Source organism: Aptenodytes patagonicus, chromosome 1 (genome assembly GCF_965638725.1).
Source record: "Aptenodytes patagonicus chromosome 1, bAptPat1.pri.cur, whole genome shotgun sequence".
In the NCBI taxonomy this organism is placed as follows: Eukaryota; Metazoa; Chordata; class Aves; order Sphenisciformes; family Spheniscidae; genus Aptenodytes; species Aptenodytes patagonicus.
The window spans coordinates 202,732,903-202,760,120 of record NC_134949.1 but is presented as its reverse complement, the minus strand read 5'-3'; the positions used below and the strand labels follow the sequence as shown (position 1 = coordinate 202,760,120).

Genomic DNA, 27,218 nt, shown 5'->3' with positions numbered 1-27,218 from the left:
AAGGTCTTGGTGTGACATTACTCTCATCTAACCCATATGAGTATACAAAGGTTAAGCATCTGTAAGTCTAGGTAAAAGTCTGCAGTTAAGGGGAGAAGACAATTTTCCCTATCCTCAGTTAGGGGAGCTTAATTTTGCCTTGCAGAGGTACATCTCTCTCTCTCTCTCTCTGTGTTAACTATAGATAGAGTTTAGACTTTGGCAACTTAATCTTTGATGTGTGCAGCTAGGTGAGAGAAATCCAGTCCCTTTTCTTTGTGTATACCACGGCTAGAGTAGGGAGTTTTGTTGATTTATCAGTACTGATGTAGTTCTGCTGGAAAAGGCTGGACAGTGTAAATGAGGCCACAAAATACCATGAATGGCCTGAATCTTCCTATGACTGACAGACGGCTTCTTACTTCTCTGGAAAGTGATATGACCTACTTAAGCTAACCTGTGGATATGTTATAGGTCTATTTTTCTAAGGCATTTGATTTGATACTTCTCTTTTTTAAATTTACATTGTATAACATAAAGACTATATACAGTACTTTTAAAAAATCTGGCTCTCAAATCTTCATTTATAGTTGATAATTGAGGTTTTAGCTCTGTTTGAGAGTTATGTTAAGAATCGTATAGATTCAAACCTTTTTAGTAGTTTTTTTTAAGCATTTGGATGATGTAAAATTTTCACTTACTAAGTATCCTCTGCAGTCCTACTACTTTGCAGGGTGTCCAAAATTGGTGGGATATTAGTAAATAACGAAGCTGAATCAGTATTATAGCATGATAGTCATATGTGAATTGCCTGGTTAAGCGCTCATGGTACAACAAAACATGTTTTTAGTGCTGCTACATGGAAGGTAATAGGAGCACAGATTGTAGGGTTACAAATACAAAACTCTTCAGGGTAGTAACTTGAAGTAAAGCCAAGGGGCAATTTAAGAAGCTTGTTCAGCTTGGCTGTCAGTGTGATGCTAAAATACTGTGGTACTAAAATACTGTATCCAGTTCCTTGATATTTCCACTTAACAATGAGGTATAAATAAAGGAGAGAGTTCAAAAAAGAGGCCTGTGGAATTTTTCAAGGTCTGCAGGGGAAAAAAACAACAAAACTTTTATACTGTGAGGCCTCAAGAGTTCAGTCATGTAAATTTATAGAACAGAAATTTGCAAGATGAATTGAACATCATCTACAAATTCTTGCCTTTTAAAAAGAAGTCTCAAAGCAAGGAATTTCTCAGCTTTATAAATAAAGGTGCCTGGAAGTTGAAGCAGAACTAGCTCCATCCAAACCCAAATTTTCTCACAAGAAGGAAATATTAACATTGAAATAGATGAGTTGTAGCATCTCCTACCAAAGAAGGAGGAATATTCCTATCATTGTGGAACAGGCACTCCCAAAAGCTAACTTTAACCTTGCCACTATTCAGTATAGTTAGTGGAGAGGCAGAGGTTATCCCCAGCCCTGAATCAATGGCTCTGTCAATTGGCTGTAAAAGAGGTACGGGAGACCAGGCTCCCAGGCTGAAATTAGGCTTTGTGGTTTAATTCCTATGAGTCTCCAATACTTTCCAAAAGCCTATCTTTAGTCAGCAGGAAAAACTCTGCAGCCTGTATACAGTTGGTCCAGATGACCCTCACTTACACTTATCTCTTGTTTTTTATGTTCCTGTGCTGTATTCTTTTCCATGCAAGCAGATGTGTCCTGCCTGTTATACTTGAGAAACATATCTGGGAATCTCATTTCTGTTCAAATGTGATCTGAACTTCAGCCATTTCTCCATGTGCTTCCAATCTGTGTAGGAACCAAGGGGATCTCAGGTTATTTAGGTCCACTTGGGACCCCCTATTAGTTTCCACGCTCCCCAAAAATATTTATTACATTTGCACACTCTGCTGAAAGAGCTGTTTCCCCAATACTCTGCTGTTTGGAGTCAAGACTTGGAAAGATAGCCCCAAATAATTTTCTCCACCTAAGAAAGATAGAAATTGTATGACCAGCGGTGTAAAGTGCCATAAGTATATCTGATCCTTGCTATCGTACTTTTTCACTTCCGTAGCTGAAAGTTGTTCTCAGATGCAGAGTCGCTTTATCAGCTAAATTTATAGTGCTAACATGACAGTAGTGCTTAACTACAAAAAATGTAAGGATAATGATTCCTAATGCAAATTGATTGAAGGACTTATCTTACTGATATATGTCTTCCTAAAAATAATTCGTTTCTATAGTATTACCACTTTTTCTTGGATGTTTGCATAATTACGGAAGTGTTCAGGAATGTATTTTTCATCTTTGCCTGTCCTAGAGGCTGGTAACAACTTGACTTCCCAGAGATAAGCCAGATCATGGTATTCTGTGCTATCACAGGCATTAGTTCTTCAAAATCCTCTTGAAACTAATCTGAAGTGTCAGGAAATTATAGTTTATCCAAGCTATGTGAGCATACTGCAACAGAGCTGTACAGTCTGAGTATCTTTGAATCTAGATTAATTTCAGGATTATCATCCTGAGTCATAAAAGCCATAAATGGCCTACAGTCCAGCTGAAAAACTTATTGCTCCTCAATATTTTGCCAGTCATCTTAATTTGGGGGTTATAAAGCCTGGATCTGAACTTGCAAGAAGCAGGAGGACGATCGTGTTCATGCACCTCCCTGGACTGTGGAATGAGTTACTGGAAGTGTTCAGTGGGAGTCTCGCTGTGTTTTGGGAGCGTTGCAGGATGTATCTCCCTTGGCAAGCTTTTTTCTCTCTGATTAAGCTCTTAATTGACTTTGTGTAAAGTAAATTCCCCAGTTCTGAAGCTCTGTATAGAGATAACAATAGAAGACAGTAAGGAATGGAAGGGTGTTTCCTTTTCTTGAGAGAGGTGATACACGTGTTGATTAATGTTAGCAGTTAGTGGGCAAACAGGCATTTTAAATGCGTACTTGCTACACCGAGTGTCTGACTTAAACTAGGTTATTGCACAGTTTCATTTAACACTAACACTATGTTCTCCTCAGTTGTTTTCATATGTGTTACTAGTCAGAGTAAGGTTGTGTTGTCTTTAAAATTTACCAGTTGCACAGCTGACACTCAGAAAAGTAACTCTCCTTTTCTGTTCTGTTGTTGCAAGAGTGATCTTTATTTCTTATTTTCATTGTGTACAATAGTGTGTGTTTGTATATATATATGGTGTTTATCTGGTGAGCCTTGGGCCACCGCAGCTGTGTGCAGGGACACACTTTCAGCAACACAATCCCTAAAGGGAGCATCTGTTAAACACATGATCTCTTTTGTCATTTTGCCTGTATTACAGCGCTTGCAAACGGGATGCAACTACTCTCTTCTGCTAATACTGTTTTGAATGCATCTACTGTCATTCTTGCAAATTAACTATTGTCGAATTAGTCTAAATTGTAGTTAACTCAGGCCATTACATAGTCGCAAAGAATCTCATCCAAATTTTTATGTTTTTCTAATTTGTTCTTGTTCTGCTTGTGTTAATAATAGCTGTGACCACTGAGGGTCCTAATCTGAATAATCATAGGAAAATTGAATAATCAGTATACATCTGTACAGTTGTATTAGCCACATTAAAAATATATATAAATATATATCTATATAAAAAATGCACAGGCACACTCCCTTAAATCTAACATTGGTATGCAGGCTATAGAAATTGTGTCGGGTTTGTAGCAGTGCAATACAGCATGATGTTTTTCCAGTCCTGTCCAGGAACAATGTTTCAGGCATGATTTGGATGCCATCTTGTCATGCAGCTGGTGCTTTAAAAAGTCAGAGGAAAATAATGAGTAAAATTGGGTGCTTTTAATGACATTGCTTAAAAAGGTGCTGCTTTTTAATTAGTTAGGTTGTCATACATCTTCAGGAAACGAGGTGGAGGAAAGAGAACAATATATCTCTGACTTCAAGTAAGTCTGTACAGGGAATCTTATTCTTCCTTTCATGTTTTGTGGGTTTTTTTTCCCTTTTTCAGTCTTTAAGCATTTGGAATTTTTCACTTACCTTAAAGCTTGCTTTAGGGGTCAGCCACTGCTTGTGCTTGCCAAGCAGTGTTTACTGTTGCTCCTGGCAGCACTGTGTGTCGGTTACTTGCCATTGGCCACTGCTTCCTGTGGTTTGGAGACCCTGAGTTTCCTCATGTCCTTTCCTTTTCCCTATTTTTTACACATGTAACGGCTGTCATCTTTATCTCGGAGTATGGAAAAAAAGAAAAAAAGAAAATGTAGATTTAATACTCAGGTAGCTGTTCCTTTCCTTGCTTTCTGTTGTTCTTCCCATGACAATGTAAGAGGAGCTCCAGACTGCTTCTAAATCCACATTTATGAACTTGTGTAGAGAAACTTTGCTTCAGCCCCTCTCATTTTACCCAGGCAATGCTTTGCTTACTGCAGATGAGAGGGGTGGAGAGGGGCGCAGAGAGAGAGAGAGGTTTTATTTGCAGCATGGAATTCAAATTTGGGAGCACTGGCAAAGCATGAGTAACCAGTTCATCTAATTCAGGTGCAGTTGGTAAGAGAGGTGACGGAACTCTGTTGTAAGTCTGTACACAGAAAAATGCTTATTTTATGAAAGAAGTATCCTACTGTATTGCAGTGTTAGATGCAATAAGTGGATCTTATTAATAGTGTTCAAATGCAAAAAAAGTATTTATAATAAAACTACAGAAGTTTAATATTGTACAATTAAACACGCACAAATCGGGTGTGGGCTATTTGTATCTGTACCTGGAGGTTTTAAAGATAATTTACACATCCGTGCTTTACGATGCTGTGGCAATGTCATGTTGGTTCTTGTATACCGCTGACTTCTGTAGCAGGGCGTCTGAGCTGAAACTCATGTCCTCGGGGTTGTGCCTCAATCAGGCATTCAAAGTAGCTGGTAAGGATGTGTTCTTGGTGTTTCTAGAGCTCTGGCCTCAGGTGGAAAACCTTCCTTTTCCTATTGATTGGTCTCGCACTTGGGACAGTTTTATAAGTAGTTCTGTGGAAGCTGACGTACAGCCCAGTATATAGAGAGCAAATTGAGTATTTCCCTAATACTAGAGAGAGAATAAAATTAAGTTAAAGTGTATATAAATCTGTATGTTACACTTCTCATGAAAGGGGTTGCGCTGAAAGCATGCCAGACAAATAACTTTAAACCTATTTCTGTGTGCCAAACATCAAGAATACGCATGTGGTTCTGACTCCGCTGCGAGTCTGACAGCTAGGAAGGAGGATGGTTTGCTGACTGATGGAGACGGAATGCATTTGTCATCTTAGACGAAAATTTAAGATGCTTTTGTAAAGACTGCTTTTGTCTCTGAGGAAAACTGAAGGATAGGCGCACACCTTGCAGTTTGTGTGCTCCTTTGGCCAATACTGTTGGTTTAATAGATACCTTTATGATTGCTAGATGAAACGGAGAGCACTAATTTAGAGAATCAGTTGAATAAAACTAGGTTATGTTTCTGTCACTGTTAGGGGTCCATCTACATTTATTGTATTGTTACTAAAACTGTGGAATTATCATAGCTAAATGCTGCTTTCCTATTCAGGGCACCACACCATGGGTGAAAGTGAAATGGGCTTTTGGGGAGAATATGGAGAAGCTGGAAAGCTACAGGCTCAGCATATAATCAAGCATCCTCTGAGCTGATCCTGAACAATAAAAATTTCTGTGCTCCAATTCCTTCAGTAGTAGTTATGAATACACTTATTTCTGAAAACTAACAGTATGATTTGTGCATCTGAATTTCGGTGTGGCCTGAGTACACATATGAGATCCATCTGTCTGGGGACTCAGGCAAAATATAGATACTTTACATATTTGTCTTGAATGGAAAACAAAGATAAAAGCTACACCTGGCTGCTCAGACCACTGCACTTCTGAAAATGAGCAGGTGTCAGTGTTAAGGATATAGGGAACAGTTTGCCCCAACATGAGGATGAGGGTACAGATGAAGCTTAGACCAGTAGGAGCCTGGGAAGTAGTGCTTTCTGCTGTTCTGGAACCCAGTCCCACTAGAGCCAACACAGTTCTCCCCTATTTTTTTTTTTTTTTAATCCCAAAAGCACAAATATTTTGAGAGCAAGTACAGCTCCTGGCCGGATGACATGTCAGATCATGACGGCCTTGATTCAGAGCTGAAGTGGTGCTGGAAAGAACGCAGTATGGATTCCTAAGATTTGGGTAGATTTCACTCAGATCCAAACTGAAGTGGAAGTCAAATGGTCTGAATCTCACCCTTAATTAGTAGTAGATGATACAAAATGTGTATCATTATGTGGATGTAGAAGTAGTATCTAGATGCAGAACAGGAAACAGCTATTAAAGAGCTAACTACCGTTACTGGATTCAAATGCTGGTGATAGTTGTTACCTTCTTTTTATGTGTGTGTGCAGTGACATAATACTTACAATGTACTAGCCCAGAGATTTTAGATCACATCCTTCCATCAGGTTGTAACACACAGCCTGTTAAGACCTAACGCATGGATATTCAGGGAGGATGTGATGGAATTTAAGTGACCGTGCATTAAGTAGAGTCTGACATTATAGGAAGATGTGGCAGGTGGGAAAAGATGAGAAATGAAATCTTCACGAGGGCTCAGGAGGACTGCATAGCAGAATTTTCTCTCCTCCCTTTTTCAGTCTGGTACTTATTTCAAAGTGTTCTCTGATACAGTGTTCCTGTATTTGTTTTCTTGCAGTGTAGGAAAGACATGTGAAACTGGTTTAGGTCTGTCCCATTACATTGCATACGACAGTTTACTGAAGGGTGAGATAAGTTTTGGCCGCCTTTCTTGTTTCCTCTTCATTAACAGAATTTCATGTAACACAAGCAATCCAGAGTCTTGGGCAAGGGACTATTTCTGCCACAGGGCAGCCCCATCTGTGCTAACAAAATTCAGTTTATGTAAAATACTGAACACTCAGAAGTGGTTTTAAATAGAAAATCATCTCTGAAATCCGTAACCTTCATATTCATAGCTTGCTTGCAGTGTTCACTTTCTACACAGAACCCAATAGGAAAAACAGGGACATCTGCCATGTTTTATTCAGGACTCATACTACACCCTACTAAATAAAATTCCTGCATAGCCTCTAGGTCTTTCTCTTAGCACTGTATCCAGAGCATAGGCCTAATGTCACAGATTGCAGTGGTATAATAGCAAGCATGATTTTGTAATTGCGAGTGTTACTGTCGTGCGGATTCCGGCAAGTTCCACCCTCAGCCTTTGATCTTTGTAAGATGCCCAGCCTCTGGGCTGCCACTTGGGCAAAGCCATGTGTCCTGACAGCTCTGAGGCTGTCTGTGAGGAGCCCCATCGGCTGGCTGGGCTCCTGTGCTGTGCCTCTTCACACTGTACCCTGCCAGAAAATGCCTGTTTCTAGGGTTTGTGCTGCTTTTCTGTTGGGGAAAGATCAGCTTTCAAGTCCTCGTGAAGATAAGGCTGCGACAGCTATCATGTAATGGGAACACCAGCGTGAAGTGAAATTACTACAAATGTATATTAGCATATGAATTGTTCTGCTTATGAAATGCTGTGACATGAGTCAGCTTCCTCTCTTAATATGGGAAGCGCGCATTATGGATCAAACCGTAAGGGACTAATATTATCTTAGAACCAGATTACAGCTTTAACCATATATTTTGTTTGTTGTTAGCAAACAAGAATATGACTACAAATTAAAGGTGCTTATCTTCTTTCAGCTGAAAGACAATGCAGTTGAAACACTTGGCCAAATTTCCTGTCAATATGCATCTATAAAAATCAGCATGCCAGCATAGAAAGCAACTCTGGAAAAGCTGTATTCTCTTCTTCATGTTTTATCTGTTTGTGTTTGAGGGAGGCAAGGAATTGTTTGGGCTGAAAGCTTATTCCTTTTTTCTGTGATTGTAATTCAATATTATCTATCGCAAATTAAAACTGTAAACGTAGTGCATGATATGACTAGCATCTAGTACTCTGATTTAGCTTGCTCTAAGGTCAGGTGTAGCCTGGCAACTAAGTCCTAATTGCACTATTCTATGAGTCAAGCGTTTGCTACAAGGGTAGAAATTAATGTGAACCTAAAATGATCTCTCTGCTGTCTTTAAGAGTATGACTGTGACTGGTTATTTGTTGACCTTTTCCTCTTACACCCACTTCTGAAAAATGATGCTTGACTAAAGACAGGTTTTTTGGATGCTAAGGCTGTATCAAATCCAGGCTCTTTGCTTATAACAGCATTAGACTGGAAGAAATGGGTTAATTCAAGCAGAGAACATGTCAGATGTTCACATCCTATGGATTAAGACAACCAGGTTATTCCAGAAAATTAAACAAATAATTTTTGAGTTACAGTTGGAGGGTTTGAACAGCTGTATATTTTCCTCACTTTTTGTTTCCCCGTTTTCTCTTTTTGCATTGTTTAATTTTCCTATTTGAAATGCAAAACAAAAGAGATTAGAGACTTCATAGCACAGATCCGTTTGCAGATCAGTGACTGTTCTCCTATGTATAGGGGATGAGACATAGGTAGTAAGTGCTTATGGGAAAAAAAGAAAAAAAAGTTTTCTAAATGGGATGTACTGTTAAACAGTCTCCTCTGAGCAAGCAGGTACCCAAGAATACTCAATTTGGTTGTTATCAACTTGATTTCTTTAAACACTTCTGACACCTGTAGAACCCACGCAAAATGCAGTATGTAGCCTGAACATCGCCTTTATAACCTTAGTTTTACAAATATTTTAACTAGGGGTAACCTGGGACAGTCACTAAAAGAAACTATTCATATATCCCTGTCCTGGATGCTTACTCCTGTTTTTTTGTCCCTTGTGGCAGCATGGCTAAAAAAAAATAAATAAACAAAAGGTAACCTAGGTTTGTGCCATGGTTTGCTGTGCAGCCTCACAAAATGGGTGCTGATGCAACAAGGAGGGAGGCTCCATGGGCCACAGGTAAGAAGAAGGATGAGGCTTGATTGATTGATTGCGTTGTGCTGGTTTAAAATGTTAATAAAGCTCAAACTTTCCTTTCCTACCATTGCAATTCCTTCAACATACATGGCTAAAAAGCCTCATCCTCCCTTGGAGGTATTTACCTACCATTCTACTCTGGTATGTATAACATGGTGGGAAGGTCTATGAATCAATGTACACTGATATGGAAGTTACTTTACCAAACCAGACAGGAACTCATTGTGGTGGTGTTTTTTTTCTTCCATAATACAGATTTTCTGAGCCAGCCTGCACTGGCTGACACACTGAGAACACTTCTTAGGAAACCTTTTCTTCTTTCTACTGTTGATAAGCACAATTATTTCTTCAGCTGCAAATGAGAACGACAGCTCTAAGGCAGTCATAATAACACATGGCTTACTGCACATGAACTATAACAAGATTTGCTGCTGTATTATTAAACAAAAAGCTAATAATAATTCCTCCTGTGAGAAAACTTATTTTTCTGTGACCTGCACCATGCTAATTTTGTAGCCTCAAATCTGTATTTCTGCAGTACAGAGTATCGTCCAAACACAAATCGGTTATCAAACATCAGTTTCCTTTAGCTTTTATTTACCAAACTTTAATCTAAAGAAATAATAATAAAAACTGCAGACACTACAACTGGGTAGTCTGCTGGAGGCAAGGGGTATGAAGTTCTGATGTAGCCTTCGACCATAATGGATAAACGCAATGATTATTATACTGAGCTTTCAAAATTGTAAGAAAGTACTGAACTACACAGAACCTACCAGAGAGGCCTGAAGCCTTATAAACCTTTGCCAGTCTGAAAATGTAGCCAAATTATAATTCCCATGCTTTGTTTTTCATCATTTGAGCACTTTCATGATTCGGTTCTGTATGTAACACAATGATTGCTTTCTTGTAGTAATCTCTTCTGAAGGATCTTGTGTAAACCTTTGATGGGATAAATAAATAATTAGTCTTCTTTTATCTTCTATGCTCAAACAACTGTAATAGATTAATGACACTTTTTTTTTTTTCCACAACCGTGTTGATTAGTCCTATTGTGTTGTAATCTTGGTGTTTTACTCAATTCTTAATTATCATTTTAATCACACTTTCGCATAAAAGGCTCAGTGAAGTGTAATTCCTTAAACTATGCTATATCCTTCTAAAAAAAAAAAAAGGAAATATTTCATTCTCCAGTCTCTATTGTAATTTTCAATGATTCATTTATTTTTGCAAAATACTTCAACCATTTGATTCTTGATTTCCTTATGGATTCCTGGATGTATATGATAGGAACCTTGTGATTAATTGCATGTAAGTTAACAAGTTTATTTCCACACATCATGCTTGCATTTTTTGTTGGTTTTTTTAATTCTGGTTTTATTTCCATTTATAAAGGTGCAAAGCTTCTGTCTCTAAGTAGAAAACAGGAGGTCTGAGAAGGATGTTGTCACTGCAACCTCGGTGGAGGAGAATCTAAAATTTTACCAGGAGTGCTCTTTTCCTTTCTTCCTGTGCTGAATCTTAAAATCTTTTTTGAATGCTTAGTGCATCTGCTTTATTTCTTTGGTCTTATAATTAATAATCAGCTCTTCCTCCCCCATTCCCAGTTTTGTTCTTTGTATTGTGCTGTAACTTACTCTGTGGTGGTCTCACTTGGGAGTAGACTGTCAAGTTTTTACACATATGTCTCAAAGGTGAGAAAATGACCAACAGGAGATACATAAACTAAAACACTAAAAGAGTTAGGCTAGTAAAATGGCACTTAGGCACCTCACTCCAACAACTTTCAGACACCACCAGGACCCTCAGCTTCTGTTCTACTGCTGCATATTCCTTTACTCTGCCAGTTTTCAGAACAAGTATTTGCCTGTCTTTTTAAGCAAAGATTTAGAGATTTAGATTTTTAGGTCTGAATGAATTTTCAAAGTATGTGTTCTAGAGTGGATCCTACAAAAGGCAATTTAGTGATGAGATGTTTGGGGTTTTCCTCTGTCCTCTTCTGGATTTCCACCTGAAGGCCACTCAAGGGTAAACTGTTCTTAGATTCCTGTGTACCGCTGGTGGATCAGGGGCTTGTGTCCTTGACAGGTCTCCCCCCATCTGAAAGAGTGTGATCACTATCGCCCCTTTGAGTATCCCAGCGGCGATTTCTCCTGTTGGAAATGTTCCACTTGGCATGAATATTCATTGGGCTGGAGAAGGTAAGATTGTATAGAGCAGCAATTGTATCACTCAGCTAGAATATGGGACAGTCACTTTCGAGACGCTCTTCTAATGAATATTGAATTATTTATACGTGTTGGAGTAGTTTCAGCAGGAAAAGTTGAGAGCCGTTTCCAGAATATCCTGTAGCCTGGTGGTTAGGTCACTTACTGAAGATGTTGAAATTTTATTTAAAGCTTCTGTCAAATTTCAGTTTAAAGCTGTTCAAATGTCAGTTCCTGCATTTGGTATTTGTTATTTCTCCATCTTCACACACGGTTCAAATATATTTGTATTTGCTCAGATTTAAGCACTTTCTGTTGTTTTGAAAAGCTTTTGGTTCAGTTACTTTAGTTTAGTTGGACTATCAGGAATGGACTGAATATTTTTATGTTGGTTTAGTCAAAGCTGAAAAAGCAAGTGGATTTGGAAGAGAAGGGAAGCAAGGAAAGCTGCTCTGTTTATCAACTGGGAAAAAAGGAGGATGAGATCCACAGATTCTACAGATTTGAAGGACATGAAAGAAGTATTTTGGCCTCTAATGATGAAGACCAGTGCCCAGAGGAATTTTTAAAAAGTACCTGAGCAATTTAGACATACAATTCCCTTTGGTTATAACCTAATTCCCACTATCTAACCTATTTTGGAGTCCAGTGGGATTTTCAAAAGCTTATTTCTGCATATAAACAGAGCTCACGATCCTTTGAATAATCAGCAAGACCAGAAATAATCAGTTTGCTATCTACAGTTAGTGTTCACCTGGTTTAAATCACTTTGGTTTAAATAATCAGTTTGTTCTGAATGCAAGGTATGATTTCTGGGTCCAATGTATTTAAGATTGGATTCTTATGTTCATAATTTCAACTTCCAGCCAAATGCAATTTAATTTCCAGAGGAAGAAGAGAAAATCTAGCAGACTATTTGCATCCTTCTGCATCCTAACACGGTAAAATATTAAAAAAGCTACATGGATATATATTAAGATATATAATTTCCCTTCTTCCCTTCCAAAAGCATGTAGGTGAACAGTTTCTGTCTTGTCAGCAATAATGAAAGTTGTACTGAATTTCATACAAAAACTGTATTTGGAGCAGCCAACCTCTTGATTATTACACCAGCCATACAGTGTACCCTATCTTTAGGAAAGTAATGAAAGCATTCATGGTTTAAGTGTTTTAAGTGATTTGGAGAAGTCAAGTTCTATCTTCAGGTGTTAATATCAGTTTGCCCTAGGTACCCATGGTTGAAACATTAGTTAGTCTCACTTTGAATTACCACTCTGCTTATTCACTTTGTCATATTAAAAGTTATTGTTATTTAACAGCAAAATGTATGTAGTTGGAAGATTTGTTAGTTTTAATTTACTAATTAATTTTGTCTCATTTATGATAGAATTCAAGTAAGAAAATTAGCAGGTTCATAGAAAATGTTAGGATTTGTCCTTTCTTCTTTCTGAACATTTGAGAAAGGAAGATCATATCCTTGGGAGGCTCAAAAGATTTCATTGGGATAACTAGAATAAAACAAGAAAAGTACCTTGGCTTTTAGTTAAATGGAGAATTTACAGGCTGTCTTTGGCATACACATATTTAAATGGCTTATTTTTATTAGTCAACAGTTACATAGAGAGAGAATCAGTCACACTGGCGGATCTTTGATTGACTCCAGTAGGAAATAACATTATTGCTTCTTGAGGAAAGAAACCCCAAACTGATAGTTATGACCATAAAAACCTTTGTGCTCTGGACTGTTTATCAGTCTTTAAAATGTAACATTGTCAAAGGACTTGACTAAAAACCCGAACACACTGTTCAGGTTGTACCTTTCCCCAGACAGGTCCCTAGACTGGGGACTGGGTTGGTTTTTTGTTTTGGGTTTCTTTTTTTTCCCCTCTCCATTTTCTTTTTTTAAGGTGTAGCAACACTTGTTTAGCTTGCTAAGTTAGTGAACTGTTAATGAACTGATCTGAGAAATGCTGTTGGTATAATATAAACCATACTAGCCCTAGACAGTGCCTCATATTAAATTGTATTTTCCCCTTTGCACAGGTTGTGTTGCTGAGCTCAGGTTGTTGAACTTCCTAATTACCTCAAAACTTTCAAACGAATCATTTCAGCCTGTCTCCTCCCTGTGCTGTTTCACTGATGCAAGGAGGGGCGATGCAGTAACTCTACACCTGTTCCAGCACACGCCTATCAACTTGCTCAACTTCCCTAACAAGTGCAGAGTTGCGCATGAGAACATCTGAGATTGCTTGGGTCTGTAACCACTAGTCCAAATACTTCTGGATGTTCAGATTGGCTTTGTGCTGGGGTGGCTTTAACAGTTAGTGCTGTATAATGGCAGTTGATGACAGCAACTTATACTCTAGGACTGAGAGTAAACTGAATTCCTATCAGACTCGTTATAAATCAACAAGACGGAGAAGCCTACCACCAGACATCCTGCTAGAAAATGATTTTAAAGGAAAGTTTCAAAGAAATATTAGGAATATAGAGCCTATACATCCAAGGCGCCCTAAGAAAAGACCTTCTATATTTTCAGGTAGGAAATGCTATATTAATAGTATGTTGGAGCAATATCTTTTAAACCTTTTTGGTAATATTTGAAGGATTCAGTAGCTGATTCCAGTCAGAATTTATTTGCTTTAAAACCTAAAACAGTCTTCACGGCTAGATTTAATCAAGTACCATTTATGTTAAATTATGTCAGCCATTAGAGTTAAAGTGATGGAACCAAAAAGAGAGACTTTCTTCATATTTTTTATTTCATGCTGCTTGCTTGTGTGGATTTTTTTTTTTTAATAATTAGCATTTAAAGAAAGCCAGTTGTTTCTCTAGAGCTTTAAACTGCATTTTGCTTAATGCCACTTATAAGCAATGCAGTCAATAGCTGCAGTGTCAGTATCTCTCTTGCTGCTCTAATACTGTATCTCATTGCTTTTCTGGAGGAGAGTGCTTTGGGGATACCCAGACTTCCTCAGTCTAGCTGATTTTTTTTGTGTAGCCAGAAATTAACATCACTAAATAGTCAAATGCATGCTTTGAATTCCTGGCTTGCACTGGAGCCTGTAATGTCTGTAGTTAATAGTTCAGTTTAAATCTCTAGTTGTTAAGAAGTAGGAACAAGGTGTAAGAGTGGATTTCAGTTAAGCTAATGGCAAGTCTGGATAATTTTGTTTGGTTTTTTTAATTATTATTTGAAATATGCCTAAAAATAGGCAACAGATTAGCATGAGGACAAAGGATTTGCTGCAAAACAATCAGGTCATCTTTACTAGGAGGACTTAAAAGGTTTTAGAGGGGAAAAAATCAATACCAGCTTATCCCTATTGAAACTGAAGATGTGCTTCTGTGAGACAATCAGAGGAAATTAAATCCTTTATAGAAACAAAAATATACTGTTTTTTAAATTTAGGTATCAATTTCCAGATGAAAATGAGGATTTTTAAATTTCTAGGGGGAAATAGTACAATCATACAGATCTTTGAAGAACTATGAAGTATATAAAAAAGTGTTATTGATTATTTAAATATTAATATTATATTCCTTAATGACAGCTAAACTTGCATGGGTACCTTCTCATGAGCTGAAACACTGCTGAAGGAATGGGAATACAATGTTAAAAGATGACACAGGGCAGCACCATTTGTGTGGGATTTAGAGCCTCCATTGTACCTTTGTTAAGGTATTTGAAATATTTCAACACCTTAGGAAATAAAGCTTTTTTCCTCCTTCCTATTCTACTTCCCCAGCTTAAAAAAATGCAAAAAGCCTTATCGGATCTTAAGTCAGGTGACTCAGACATGCCCAAGGCTCCTGTGCTTCCCAGTGCCTGAACAGGCTCTTCCTGAGGTGATGTGGTCTGTTGGTGACTTTCAAAGCACATTATGTTGGGCAGGATAGACCCTCTGTATCTTACTCTTTCTCAGTTGCTGCTTTTTGTCTTCTAGCTACCTTTTCTGCTCCTTAATTACCTCTGTGTTTGTTTTTTTTTTTCCTCCTGTAACTTTTCACTTTTTTTTCCTGTACATCAACAGTTTTGTTAGAAAAAACATATTAAATAGCCTTGTGTTTGGTCTCCAATACCCATACTCTGTTGTGCCCACCCAGATTTCTCCTTTATCCTGTGATCTTTCTTTTTTTTTTTTAAATACAATTCTTTCTCTCTGTTCCCTTTCCACCCTCCCAAATTACCACACTAGCAGTAATACTCCATCATTTGTGCTGTGTCAGGTATGACCACTTTAATGTAGTTTGTGTTGTCTGGAATGCTGCCATTATGCTTATGAAATCCACTGCAGCTGTGTTACTGTACACTCAAGGGCACTTAACTCAAAGGTAATGCAAATTGCTTGCTATAAGCAATTGATGGAGCATGATGGAAAGATGGGTGTAGTCTTTCATTTGGTAGGTCAGCAGTATACATGGGAGAAGCTTTACTTGATTTGCTTTTGAAAACAGGTTAACAAAGTAAGCTTGAAGTCCTCTAGACCATTGTCTTTTGTGTTGTAAATGTAGGTTAGAATGGAAACAGAGCTGTGTCATAGAATCATGGAATGGTTTGGGTTGGAAGGGACCTCTAAAGATCATCTAGTCCGACCCACCCTGCTGTGGGCTGGGACATCTTCCACTAGGTCAGGTTGCTCAAAGCCCCATCCAGCCTGACCTTGAACACTTGAGAAAAAGATAGATAGATTGATAGATAGATAGATAGATATTAAATATATATAAAAAACATAATATATTTATATACTTGCTCTGCGGTCTTTTGGTTCACTGCTGAAGCCCTCTGAAGAATGTGGTAATTCATACTTCCTTGTTTCAGCCTAGTCATATTTTAATATAAATATTTTAAATCTGTATCATTTTGACTCTTCTACCTTCTTCTAATCCCCGTATCTCTGCTTAATCTTTTATATCACCATGAACCTGTCTTAGTTTTAGGACATGCTTGCAATTTAGTCTGAAGTCACGTACATCTTTTCTTTCCTTTTATTCTATCTTAAAGAGCTTAACTAATAAAACAGTGAGTAGTGACACATCAAGGCATCTAGGTGCAAGGATATAGGTCAGTTCATACATTGGGACTCTTGTTTCAGACTTCGTGCAGACTCAAGGAGGCATCTTGCATGCAATAGGCTTGTTCTACAATTTTTTCTTAACTGTGATAGCTAGAAGCTCACTCTTGAAAAATGAAAGCTGAAACCTGCAAGAGTGACATGTCTGTCTGTCCTGTCATCATGAAGTTAGTCATTCACGTATGCCTAGGCAGGACTATCCAAACAACAGTATCACTGGGTTATTGTGTTCATTCCCACATGGCAAGGGGAGAACAGAAACTATGACTGTGAGGAGAAACCATAGCATTGCCAAAGGGATACACTGCACAGAGATACCTTTTTCTTCTTTCAACAAAGCACTTCATTTCTTCCTGTTCTTTAAATTCAAAATGTTTAGAGCTGTTGCATACTTAAGGGCTTGGTTAATACCAACTGCCGATATCTAAATTTTTGTTTTTACTGTTTCATGGTTACGCTTCTTTTTTTTTTTTTTCCACGACGACACAGACACAAATGATAATAATGAACATTATAGGGCCATTTATTGTCAATAGAGAGTTTCATCACCTTAATGAGTTGAGTTTGTACAGATCTCTGACATGCGCTCAGCTCAGCATACTATCATAGCCATGACTGAACCTTACCCTGGCAGGACCATACAAAAGTGAATGGTGTCTTGTCTTAACCTGAAGATAAACCTGTGACTTGTTAATGAGAAAAGAAAGAATTGTAAAAAGACAGTGGGCAACAAAGGGGCCTTAGGAGGCTATGTCTTTACAGAGGTACCTAGGAAAGGTAAATTGAACTAACTGAAGGGGCATAAAATTAAAATGGATTAGCTAAACTTCATTAAACGTCTATGCTGACTCATATTCAAAAGCACAACAGCCTGAAGAAAATTAGTCTGTATTTATTAATTTTAATCTAGGGAAGTGTAGGGTGAGTTTTTACTCTTACTTCTCTTTGGAAGAAGGCTGCTGATGTTGTTGTTTGAGTTTACTCTTTATACATGGCAAAGACGTGAGATTTTGGCTGGGATTGTTTATTTTCTGAAGAAAGCAGAATAAACAATACAGAAATTACAGAGGTCAAAATTCTAAAAAAAAAAAAATAGTTAAGTTCTACTTGGAAGCCATTCGTATTGTGAGCTGGGGATGTTTGTTTAAGTACCATTGAAAATCCACTTCTAGTACTGTTACTAGTATCTTGTGGGCTTTTTTCTTCTCCTTCTTCATTTTCATATGTAGGTAGCCTGTATTATTGTCGAATAATGCTTGTTGACTGATGTGTCAGTTTTGAAGGACAGAAGGTGAGAAAAATACTTTGGATTTTCTGCCTCTCCCAGGACCAGGCACACCTCCATTTCATGGCCGTATGCTTGTGACTCAGGCGTTGTCTTCATAGCCAAAATAAGCTCTATGTATTCTGTGGGACAACACATTATCTCTACTTTTGTAAAAGCATCGTGGTGTTGCTGTGAGTTAATGTAATGAAGGTCAGTGGTTAACAGTACTTTATATAGATACTTAGAGTAAGAATGTAGGTTGCTGGTCTGTGATTTTACAACAGAATAGCTAGTATTCTGTAACAAATTCACTGCTTTTTTTTTCAGTGAAAATATTGTCGCAGTTAGAAGTATTGAGGCACTCTCTCAAAGCATTTCTGGAGTTCAGACCAGCATACAGTCTAGCAAAGTCACTTTCTAAAATAAGTAAGTTGATTTGACACCATATTTGTATGTAAATTAAAATACTGAAAATAATAAAAGAAAGAAGGGTGTTATATATAAGAAAAACATTTAAAAGTTATTCAACAGTGATATAAATAAATTATTTAATTTTTCATGAGACATGGGAATAAAACAGCCGGTATGTATGATTTTTTTTTTTCTTTTGACTGGCTATGTTAATTGGGAGACACTTGCCAAAATCTAATTACTTTTAATAAGGATGCTTAAAATCATGGGTACAGTATGTGTCTTGATTCAAATGAGTTATAATGATCTGTGTTCAGTATTTTAATTTAGTAAAGATTTGAATATCCTACCTCCTTTCTGAATAAATTGTACTGCATGGTAATAACGTATGCTTGTAATCTGCATAGGATAATTGCTGTTCACTTATGGTACCCTTAGTGTCACCCTGCACATTGAAGTTTGGAAGAATGGCTTGTGTTGGTGCTGCATTTTACAAGTATCATCCACCGACAGTAGAAGGGAAAGCAAGACTGGTTTGTCCCAAAGTTCTTCTTTTCCCTTCCTGGCTTGAAAAAATTGGCTTGGTTTCCCCTTAATTCTGTTAGCAAGACCTTCTGCTGATTGAAAATGCGGGGGGGAGGGGGCTGTTGCATTTTTTTATTTGCTGTTCATATTGTAAACTGGCATTAATTCTGTATGTTACTGTGTTTTATTGAGTCTTATGTTAAGGTATGCCAATAGGCTATAAAATTGGTACATTGCTGATTGAGTGTGTGTCCACCCATTGATCTGGATGAGTGACCACTGCTTTATTAATAGAAATTATCAAATTGATAGTGTCTTGTTTTTCTCTCGTCCTTCTGTATTTTTATGCTCACTTAATATTTCTACATATTTTACTTAATATACTGTTCATCATTTTAGTTCTTGAATGTTTCTTTTTAAGTGTAATTTTCTTCAGAAAGAATGGGTCAGTGATTCAGAGGAAGGCTCTGGATTCTGCATTTTGAAGTCTGATGTAATATATGCATGTTGTCAAACTTGTTTTCTTCTTGGGTTCACTGGTATTTTATGGTCTGTGGAGATTGATTTCCTAATGTTCTTGTAGGCAGGTGATGAAGATGCTGCTTCTCCTTTAAGTTGTATTTGGGACATAAAGAAAGTGCTCTATGTCCATTGGAGAGTGACTTGAACGTGAAGATGAGGGAGAAGATAGGGAGGAAAGTGAGGTTAAGATAGGGAAGGCTCCTTCTGCTATTGTTGCTTGGATTTTTGTTTTCTGATTTGTTGTTTGTTTGTTTGTTTGTTTGTTTAAAAAAATGTTTAGTTGTCTCCTTGATTTAGATTGCCACCATCGCTTGTTATAGATGTTAAGACTCCACTTTAAAGCAAAGACTCCAGTGTTCAAGTGAACAAAACCCATTGTACACACAGTAATATACCTCAAATCTTATGATGTGTAAGGGTTTATAGACTTCACTGTGCTGAAAGGCCTTGTGAAGCAATTAAAGCACTTGCTTCCTGATTGCAGCACAAGTTTCTGTGCGTGCTGCCATAGAAATAGCATGTGAAAAAGAATCTGGTTTAGTAACATGGTTTGCCAGTTTGACCCTTTGGCTCTCTGCTATGTCCTATCTAGAGGATAATGATTAAAGTGTAGAGTGAAATCTTGAAACTTGTGCTGAATGCTTGCCTTCTGGGAAACATAACAGGCTCTTTCTTTTGTACGTTTATATACTTTTCAAGAAGGAGCATTGAATTAGTATTCAACACTGGTTGTATCGCCAAAAAAGTATGTTAATATAAAACGTATTGAATTTTATAATAGAAAATCAGAGTCCTAAGAAACGTTAGCAAAATAGGAAACATGAAAAAATGTTTTAAAAGATTTAAGAACAAGCCCATCACTCTTTACATCAAATGGTAGTAGCCTTAACTACATTTCATGTGCCGTAAATCCATGAGGGTTTGTTGACATTATTTTTAAGTAAATCTTTCTTCGGCTGTCATGAGACAATAGAATCTTTTATTCTCTTTATCTGATTGAAGATGCACCTTAAAGGGCAGACTCACCATAAAAATATGCCCATCTGTGGCCCATAAAGAATTATTTTTGTGCTAATGGATTGGAAGGATTGTCTACAATAATTTTTTTCATAGAGTTGAGAAATACATGTCATTTCATTACATGAAAGACAGACATTACTTTTAAAGTCTTACAGTAGTGCATCTGCTGTAATCAAAAGCTTATCAGCCAAGTAAAATGTTTTAAAAGAATTAGACTTAAAGGTTATTATAATGGCTTTGATTTAACCTTCTTCCTGATGTATATTTTCTTCCTCTTCTGAAGTGCAATCTTCACATAAGCTAATGTAGTTAATGACATTGAAGTATGTTCTCTTGACAGTCAGATGGGTCTATGGGCTGCATATAAATCACTCCAAATGTATTTCTTATATAGTGCTTGTATACTTGTAGGTACTTTGTAGACTTGTTGGGTGCATTTGGTAGGTAACTATTTTCCTTTCAGCTATTTATACTTTACTTAGCCTTACATATTTAATAGGAGCATACTGTATCCAAGTTAAATCACCTGATAATCTTGGAATCTCTGAAATAAAAATTCTCAATGTTTTCTTCAATTTCATTTCTTTGCTGTCTTACTGTACCTGAATTAAACAACAACAACAAAATGTTTAGGGGTTTCTGAAAATACTTACTTAATTTCAGTAAGAATTTTAAAAAATAGTATTTATTAATCTGTTTTGGTTCAGAGACTGGGTTTTTTTGCCTGAAGATGGGGGTAGATAATAAAATTCATCTTAATTACAAAAGACTACCTAATGAAAACTCTTAGAACATGACTAGAGTTAGCTGGAAGATTTGTTTGTACTGCTTCTCATGATGTCCTGATAGTGAAATGAAATCCTTATTGTACTTCTGGTAAACCAGCTGTAAGCAGATAGATACTGAGTTGATATATTTAGGTTTTCATAAAGAACAAATTTCATCAACTGTATCTCTCATATTAATTTTCCTTATTGCTACTAATTAAGAGTGGTTAATTTGGAATGTGTTTTTTATGAATTTTGGGGATTGGATCTTAAATTAGGAACTTGACTTGAGGAGCTCAGGACATTCTTTATTATATTTGGGTTTTCTGGGAAGTTGAAATTGCACAGTGCTTCACAAGATGAGATCATTTTAAATTCTTCTTGCACAGGATATACTAATGTCTAGCTGCTACACAATGTTGGAATGCAGTTTTATAATCAGATACATTTTGAAGACCCAACAAATGTCTGTTATGCTTTTTAATCATATACTTAAGTTGCACTTAAATTTAAAATTTCTTAAAGTAAGAAATCTTTCCCATCCATTACTGGAAGACATTACGGTTTCCAGGAAAATTTTTCTGTAGATAAGTGATGTATATTGTGCGTGATACAATCTAGTGGCTCCTCTTCCAAGGACCTGGCTGTGTAGTGGGGTTTTTGTTTATTTGTTTGTTTTAGAACTGCCTGAGGGCATTGCTGTGACTTTCTATGGGGTTTTGCTTCTGTGTCTTTGGAGTTACTGTTTCTGCAATTTCATGGTGGCTGTAATGGCAACGTGCTTTAGTTGCACAACACTTTACTGTGCATCCCTATGCTCACTTTGTTGTGAATTATCTGCTCTTCCTAATAAACCTTTTCTGGGGTAATTTGTGATGCAAACAATAAAGGGTTGGCAAAATAATTTTTAATTATAATGTTTAGTCTGCATATTGGTAAGGAGAGGGGCAGTCAACAAGTGTCATCTTTCTTATTGTAACCTCAGTTGTCCTGTATTTCGTACTTTGCTTAGGATCTCTAAGCTAGTCAATCTCTTGCCAGCCTGTCTGTTCTCTCCTGTTCCTTGTATGCAAGTCAGAGAAATCCCTCTCTAGCAAAGCTCCTCCACTTCTTCCCCATTTTGCCTGGACCAACCTGCAGCCTCTCCTAACAGTTCTCAGGCGCAGTTCAGAAGTTGGCAAGAGCTGAGGAATCAAGAGAGAGTTGGATGTTGCCACTAGCATTTAGATAATGTTTTACTGTATGCTTGTAGGCTGTTTTGTGCCGTCTGGCCTCATGGTATTAATATAGGCATGGCATTCGTGGTCTAATGTAGTTGAATCGCCAGTCTGTCCAGCAAGACATAACTTTAATGACTATAAAGGTCATTAAAACTCAGTACCAGTTTGTTCAATGAGTCACCTTAAAGTACTTCTGAGAGGACTTGTTTAGATTTATCATGGACAGTTATTGACTCCTGTATGGAGAATCATTCAAGCATTAGATTTCCACTAGATGCTGAGGCTCTACTCCAAAGTAAAAGTCTAATCTGCAGCAGAGGTTTTACTATCACACAAAGATGCCAGGGTGAAAGAAGGATGACAAGAAAAGCAGAATACTAGAAACTAAATTAAGCTCACAACATGGAATTTCAGGGTCTGAAATGTATTTCATTTTCTGCCGAGCGGATTGAGGATAAACAAAGCATATGTGTGCACATCCAATTCTAAATCCATTCTGGAACTAGAAAATCAGCAGTTCTCTCTTTAGAAGCTAGTAATAATGTAATTCAAGTTTAGATTTGTCATACTAAATATTATAGGACTCTTAAGTAAGAGTAGTGTTACAGTTTGTCCTTTATCTGGTTTCAGGGTTAAGAATACTTCTGCATAATCTATTGTTATATTTTGATTCCTCCAACTTGAAAGCCCATCCTGAAAGAGGTCTCAGTGACTGTGTAAACTTCACTCAGCAGCAAGAAGAATGATGGTGATGGAGATGGAAAAGGCGGAGTTGGTCAATGCTGCCTTTGCCTCAGTCTTTACCTTCAGGAGGCCTTCAGGAATCCCAGGTCCCAGAGGCCAGTAGGATGGCCTGACCTAAGGCAGACTTACCCTTGGTACAGAGATAACAGGTTAGGGAACATTTTAAACGAACTGGACATACCTGAGTCCATGGGACCTGATAGGGTGCAACCACAAGTGCTGAGGAAGCTGGCTGACGTCACTGTCAGGCCAGTCCTGATAGTCTTTGAAAGCTCAGGGCAACGGGGGGAGGTTCCTGAGGACTGGAAAAGAGCAAACGTGACTCCTTTCTTCAAGAAGGGCAAGAAAGAGGACCCAGGGAACTACTGGGTGGTCACCCTCACCATAATCCCTGGAAAAGTGATGGAGCAAATAATCCTATAACCCATTTCCAAACATAAGACAAGTAGATGACTGGGAGCAGTCAGCATGTTTGTATGAAGGGGAGATCATGCATTACCAACTCGATAGCCTTCTAAAACAAGATAACTCGCTTGGTGGATGATGGGAGAGCAAAGGATGCTATTTATCTCAGCTTTAGAAAGGCTTTTCGCAGTATCTCCTGCAACATCCTCATAGACAAAATGATGAAATACAAACTAGTGGACAGTGAGGTGGGCTGAAAACTGAGCTGCTAGGCTGACCATGTTGTGATTAGCAGCACAAAGCCTAGCTGGAGGTCAGTCACAAAGTGTAGCCCAGAGGTCAATACTGGGGCCAGTACTGTTTAACAGGAGTCTCATGAAGCTCAACAAAAGTCAAGTTAATACAATTTTACTACAGTTTTGTTCAATATTTCCCCTACTACTTCTACAAGTACTTTGGTTCATAATCCACTCTGTATTACTGAAAATCATATCAATTCTCTTACTCCACTTTCCAAGATTATTGTAATTGTTTAGGCATTTCCTGATTCTTCTTTTTATTGGCAATCTTTCCCACTAAATATTACTGGAAAACATCATCTACTTTTTTCTGCTTTTCGTGAAAGATAAATGGTAAAACTGTCAAGCAATCCTATAGACCTACATTAAACTTCATTGCGTGTTGCCTATACGCAATGGCCGTTGTTGCAGGAGTTGCAGACAGCTTTCTTTTCTCATCTCCTTTGCTTTCCTCCACTCCTGATACTTGCAGGACGAATAGCAGAAGGAACTTCCATGTGCAGTAGCTTCGCTCCATTCTCACAGTAGCAGTCTAGAAGGAACAGGTGCAGTTCCTTCAACAGATTTATCGTCCTTTTTATTAGGTGGTTTGAGATTTTCACTTTGATCCCGATTTTAGGTATAGGTGGCTAAATTTAGTATTTAAAACAGTTTTTAGGGAAATCGTCTATATTTATAAATAGAAATAAATAGATCGTGCTTCAAGCTGAAGATGGTAAGAAATGGCTTTGTGCTCTCCTAGTGGCTTTGCATCTTAAAAGGCTTGCTAGTCCCAAAAGAGGAACAGCCTGTGGAGAAATCCAGCATCACTATTCTGGGGGTTTTATCTAGGAGTGTTTTCTGATGTGGGCCACTGGGGTGTCATCTTTCCAAACTCAGACATTTGCTGAATAGATGTCCATACCTAAGTTAGTCACTTCAAGCTCCATTTACAGTCATTGGAGAGAAACAGGTATTATTAGAGTTTAATTATTAGAGTTGTAGATTTCAGTATTAAAATGGGATGAATTGGCTCTTATTTCTTTATATTGACTAGAAGACATCCAAGCTGAGTAGCTGAAATGGGGTTATATTGTAAAAGAGTTGGGGATTTTGTCTGTTTGAAGGCTTTATTGTTTTGTGAAGGGCAAAATAAGATTTCTTTCAGAATTTTGTGGATGATCTTGATGCAAACAAACCATTGTGAAAAGGGAATAAAATTTGTTATGTGTATTGGCAATATGAATGACACATGTTCATTTAACTATCTTCAGTTCAAATTAATATTCTTTAGCATGCTCAGCGCTATTTCTTTGCATCAATCAGGTGCTGAATGGACATTCTTTTCATTTCATGTATTGTAAGTACACTTCTTTGTAAAGACCTTTGGATTGTTCGGTATTTAAGGTGAATTTCAGAGGAGAAGGTTGCTGCATGGAAGCTCCTTTCCATATCCACAGAGAAACATATTAAAAGGGAATAATATGTATGTGCATATATACTGATAAGTAAAACATATCTGAGATATATAATTCATGGTTCCATATTTAGAAAAATTTTTTTTTTTTTTTAAGATCACCGTACCTTCTATTCAGCAGTCCAAATTCACTTTAGGTACAGATTGCCAGCTATGTGTCCATGGGCACAACTGCACTGAAGAACGGATTATAGAGGATCTTTTGGCTAGGTATGCTCTTTTTTTCTCTGGAGCTGCCCTTCCTCTCTTCTACATTTCGTTAGCTGGGTTCTGCCTGCTGGCAGAGCAAGTCTGTGGGGGCTGTTCTGCCACCAGTGTTTATCCCAGGAAAGAAAGCGGCACCAAACCCCTGTAAATTTGCACTCATATTCCCATACCCCAGAACTGTAATGTGGATTTTGTTTTAAGATTCTCTATGTATTTTGTGAATAAAATTTCTTTGTTTTTTTCTTTATGCCATTTTCAATCTGGTTTTCTTTGTGTCATATATGGAGTATGCAATGTAGGGTTCTGTATCAGCTTGATATTGTAACCTGCTGATGAAACCTCACAGAAACAAATACGAGTTGCAGTAGTTGCTTTTTAATAATAGCGTACAGCCTGTTGTCCACATAGATAGATATCTTAGATTAATTATTTTGATCTGATTGTACACTATTGAGAATTAATAGTGTTGCGTATGTAAGTATATGTGAAATGTTATGTTTGTGCCTCATAGACTAGAGCTGACTCCATAAGTACCTGTTTTAGCATTTGCAAATAGTTTAACCTGGATCTAGCATTACCTGTAATAGCTCTGCCAGAAGGTTTTTCAGTTTTGTCTGGCTACTCTGAATTACTGTACATGGACCAAAAATAAAGACATTCTCTGGCCTGACCCATGCAGGAGATCAGACTGATTATCACTGTCCATTCTGGCTTTTAAAATCTTCAAGCTCATTGTCTGGCCATGCTTCTTGCAATTAGACCTAGAATGTATCTGTTCCTGCAACAGCCAAAGTTTACTAACAGCTCAGCCAGAAAAGTGGCTTGGAAGAATGTTCTTACTATAAAATGCAGTGCCTGTTATAGGTGTTTGTAAATACATATGAGCAGTTGGGAAAGCTGTTTAACCATGTAATACCTATGAAAAGTATATCTTTGATTTTTTGAACATTTTTATTTCAATTTAGAAACATTATTTTCCTTTGCTTCTTTTCCCCACCTAAACACCCATGCAGCCTCCCTTGTGTTGACCATAGTGATCATGTGCCTCTGTGGGGAGACTCATAACCTCATTCATCAACTGAAGGTAACACCATAGCCCCAACCGTATTCCCAAAAACACACATGCCCCACCCAAATCAAATTTCTGCTCCTAACTAGTGCCACCGTAAGGAGACCTGATGGAAATTATGGGGGAAAGGGAGAGGACGGAGGAACTTTACAGCTTTTCCAACAGTAGCACAATCTTAGATGAGCTTAAGTCAAACATGAAAACACACCCTGGGTCAAATCTGTCATATTCTCAGAAGAGGAAGAAGTATCCTTATATTCTTGGAGAAGTTTCCATTTTATAAAGGATTCTGTCTGTGCTGATGCTATGTTTTTAGTTCACTGAATTAGTCAGTAGCTAGCGATGACCTCACTTGATCTGTGGCAGAGTTCAGGCAAGGTTTGTGCGTTAGTGGCCTGTGTGAGTTGGAAGGATACAGTGTCACTGAGCACCAGTACCTGACCAAACATAAGCTCAAGTTCCACATCCAGAACCGCAGCCCAGTGCTGCTTGCAGCTCCACTGCAAGATTTCAAAGCGGGTGAATCCCAGTTGTTATTTTTTACGATCACCATTTTCTTTTGAATTAGGTTGTTATAAAAGTTAACTGGGTTTTCTCCAGATCTAAGCATCATATTCAAACACATGAATAAAAGTATTCTGCGTCAGTGGATTGTTTTCAGTTGTATGTCCTTTATTTTAGATTTCCTTTCACGGCTGAGAAGCCAATCCAAAGATGAAAAAGAAAGAACCTATTTTCCTCTTCTGATCTGGTGAAAGGAAAAACATGGGAGAGGATGAGATCTACTAATTTTAATAACTTTAAAAAAAATGAGTTTAGATTTTCAAAGCCTTTAATGATGCAGTGGACAAACAAGTACTAGGAGTTTGATACTTAACCAGATTAGGCACTTAATAATCTACAAAGCAACCGTTAGATATTTCAGAAGCTAAATATCTTTGAAAATCTAGCCTGTGGTGACTCAAAATCATTAATCATTTTAAGCGTAGTTAAAGTAACTATAATTACTACTGTCTTTACTAGGAAATAATTCAATTTTAAATATCACTTATCTTTTTGTGCTTTCTTCCTTGGGTACTAAGCCCAA

At 37.6% G+C, this 27,218-nt stretch overlaps 1 protein-coding gene across 9 annotated transcripts in view; it reads left to right on the top strand.

Annotated features, from left to right (window-relative positions):
- FRY (FRY microtubule binding protein) overlaps positions 1 to 27,218 on the top strand; it is a 258,690-nt gene that overhangs the window by 38,612 nt on the left and 192,860 nt on the right. For 4 of the 9 annotated variants that reach the window (XM_076364284.1, XM_076364283.1, XM_076364290.1 and 1 more), the window contains exon 1: positions 13,385 to 13,683. The exons of 3 other annotated variants lie outside the window; for them this stretch is intronic. In XM_076364284.1, the coding sequence (XP_076220399.1) occupies positions 13,479 to 13,683 (205 nt within the window). In that variant the 5' untranslated portion in view covers positions 13,385 to 13,478. Of the gene's footprint in view, positions 1 to 13,384; positions 13,684 to 17,804; positions 17,913 to 27,218 lie in introns of those variants that run through there. 2 more of the 9 variants (XM_076364294.1, XM_076364292.1) reach the window with 2 other exon arrangements.